This window comes from Austrofundulus limnaeus, unplaced genomic scaffold (genome assembly GCF_001266775.1).
Source record: "Austrofundulus limnaeus strain Quisiro unplaced genomic scaffold, Austrofundulus_limnaeus-1.0 Scaffold70, whole genome shotgun sequence".
In the NCBI taxonomy this organism is placed as follows: domain Eukaryota; kingdom Metazoa; phylum Chordata; class Actinopteri; order Cyprinodontiformes; family Rivulidae; genus Austrofundulus; species Austrofundulus limnaeus.
In genome coordinates, this window is record NW_013952472.1 from 1,797,883 (window position 1) to 1,799,991 (window position 2,109).

At 42.4% G+C, this 2,109-nt stretch overlaps 1 protein-coding gene across 1 annotated transcript in view; it reads right to left on the reverse strand.

Annotated features, from left to right (window-relative positions):
• plxnb1b (plexin b1b) overlaps positions 1-2,109 on the reverse strand; it is a gene marked incomplete at its 3' end in the record, with an annotated part of 141,490 nt that overhangs the window by 1,840 nt on the left and 137,541 nt on the right. Inside the window, 2 exon segments of the mRNA XM_014010586.1 lie at positions 84-231; positions 308-468. Of these exon segments, the coding sequence (XP_013866040.1) occupies positions 84-231; positions 308-468 (309 nt within the window).

Here is a 2,109-nt window from a genome sequence, read left to right on the forward strand (position 1 = left end):
CACACACACACACACACACACAGGACCGTTGCTGCAGGTTTGGGACAGCCCTGACAGGACCAGATGTTTTTGTCGGCGCTCACCCGGCCCAACTTGTGCTCTGCGATGGTGCAGGAGTCCATGAAGGTCTGAGCGATGACGGACAGCACGGCGTCCACGTGGTCCGACACCTGCACGTCGAAGGTGAACTGAGGGTTCTTCAGGATGTTGATCCAGAAGCGCAGAGGGAGGCTGCAGAAACAAAAGCAGACTCTCAGTGTCACAGGAACTGGTTCTGGTTCTGTTCCGGGTCTCGGTCCAGCTCTACCTGTTGGTCTTCCAGATGTGGATGGTCTCTGGGTCGGTGATGTTGTGCTGTCCGGCCTGCTCATCCAGCAGGTCGAAGAAGTATTTGACGGCCAGCGGGATGGGTCGGCTGGTGCTGAGGATGACGGTGAACAGGTCGTCTACGAACTTCTGCAGAGTTCCCTGAGGAGGAATCGAACACACGGCCTGAAGGTGTCTGTCGCCCGTCACACAACACCGCTCACAGCGAGACACAAAGCCAACATCAGCAGATTTGTAGCTACTTTAAAACCTCTGGCCTGGTTCTGAGCAGACCGACACCAGACCCTCAGACTCCAACAGCACCCAGCCTGCACCTTTATCTGCCCCACCTGTTCACAGAGTCCTGCTGAAACTGGTCAGGAGGCTCAGTCCAAGACCTCAAACTCCTCCCACATCTTACCCTGCAGGGCTGCAGCGCCGATACCCCTCAGCTGCCTGAGTCCCACCAGCTAACAAGACCCAACAGAGTGAAACACATTAAAATCACAGATAAAACCCAACAAGAACAATAAAACAAACAAACAAACAGAAAAACAAACAAATAAACAAACAAACATACAGACAAACAGACGAACAGAAAAACAAACAAACATACAAATAATCAAACAAACATACAAACAGACGAACAGAAAAACAAACAAACAGACAACCAAACAGAGAAACAAACAAGCAAACAGAGAAACAAACAAACAAACAAACAAACAGAGAAACAAACAAACAGAGGAACAAACAGACAACAAACAGACAGACAGAGAAACAAACAAACAAACAAATGGACAAACAAACAAACAAACAGAGAAACAAACAAACAGACAAATAAATGGACAAACAAACAAATAAATAAATGGACACACAAACAAACAGAGAAACAAACAGACAGACAAACAAACAAACAAACAGACAGACAGACAAACAAACAGACAAACAAACAGACAGACAAACAAACAAACAAACAAACAAACAGACAGACAGACAGACAGACAAACAAACAGACAGACAGACAGACAAACAAACAAACAGACAGACAGACAGACAGACAAACAAACAGACAGACAAACAAACAGACAAACAAACAAACAGACAGACAGACAAACAAACAGACAAACAAACAAACAAACAGACAAACAAACAAACAAACAGACAAACAAACAAACAGACAGACAGACAAACAAACAGACAAACAAACAAACAAACAGACAAACAGACAGACAGACAGACAAACAAACAGACAGACAGACAGACAAACAAACAAACAGACAAACAAACAAACAGACAAACAAACAAACAGACAGACAGACAAACAAACAAACAGACAAACAAACAAACAGACAAACAAACAAACAGACAGACAGACAAACAAACAAACAGACAAACAAACAAACAGACAAACAAACAAACAAACAGACAGACAGACAAACAAACAAACAGACAAACAAACAAACAGACAAACAAACAAACAGACAGACAGACAAACAAACAAACAAACAGACAAACAAACAAACAAACAAACAGACAGACAGACAGACAGACAAACAAACAAACAAACAAACAGACAAACAAACAAACAGACAAACAAACAAACAAACAGACAAACAAACAAACAAACAAACAGACAGACAGACAGACAGACAAACAAACAAACAAACAGACAAACAAACAAACAGACAAACAAACAAACAAACAGACAAACAAACAAACAAACAAACAGACAAACAAACAAACAAACAAACAGACAGACAGACAGACAGACAGACAGACAGACAGACAGACAAACAAACAGAC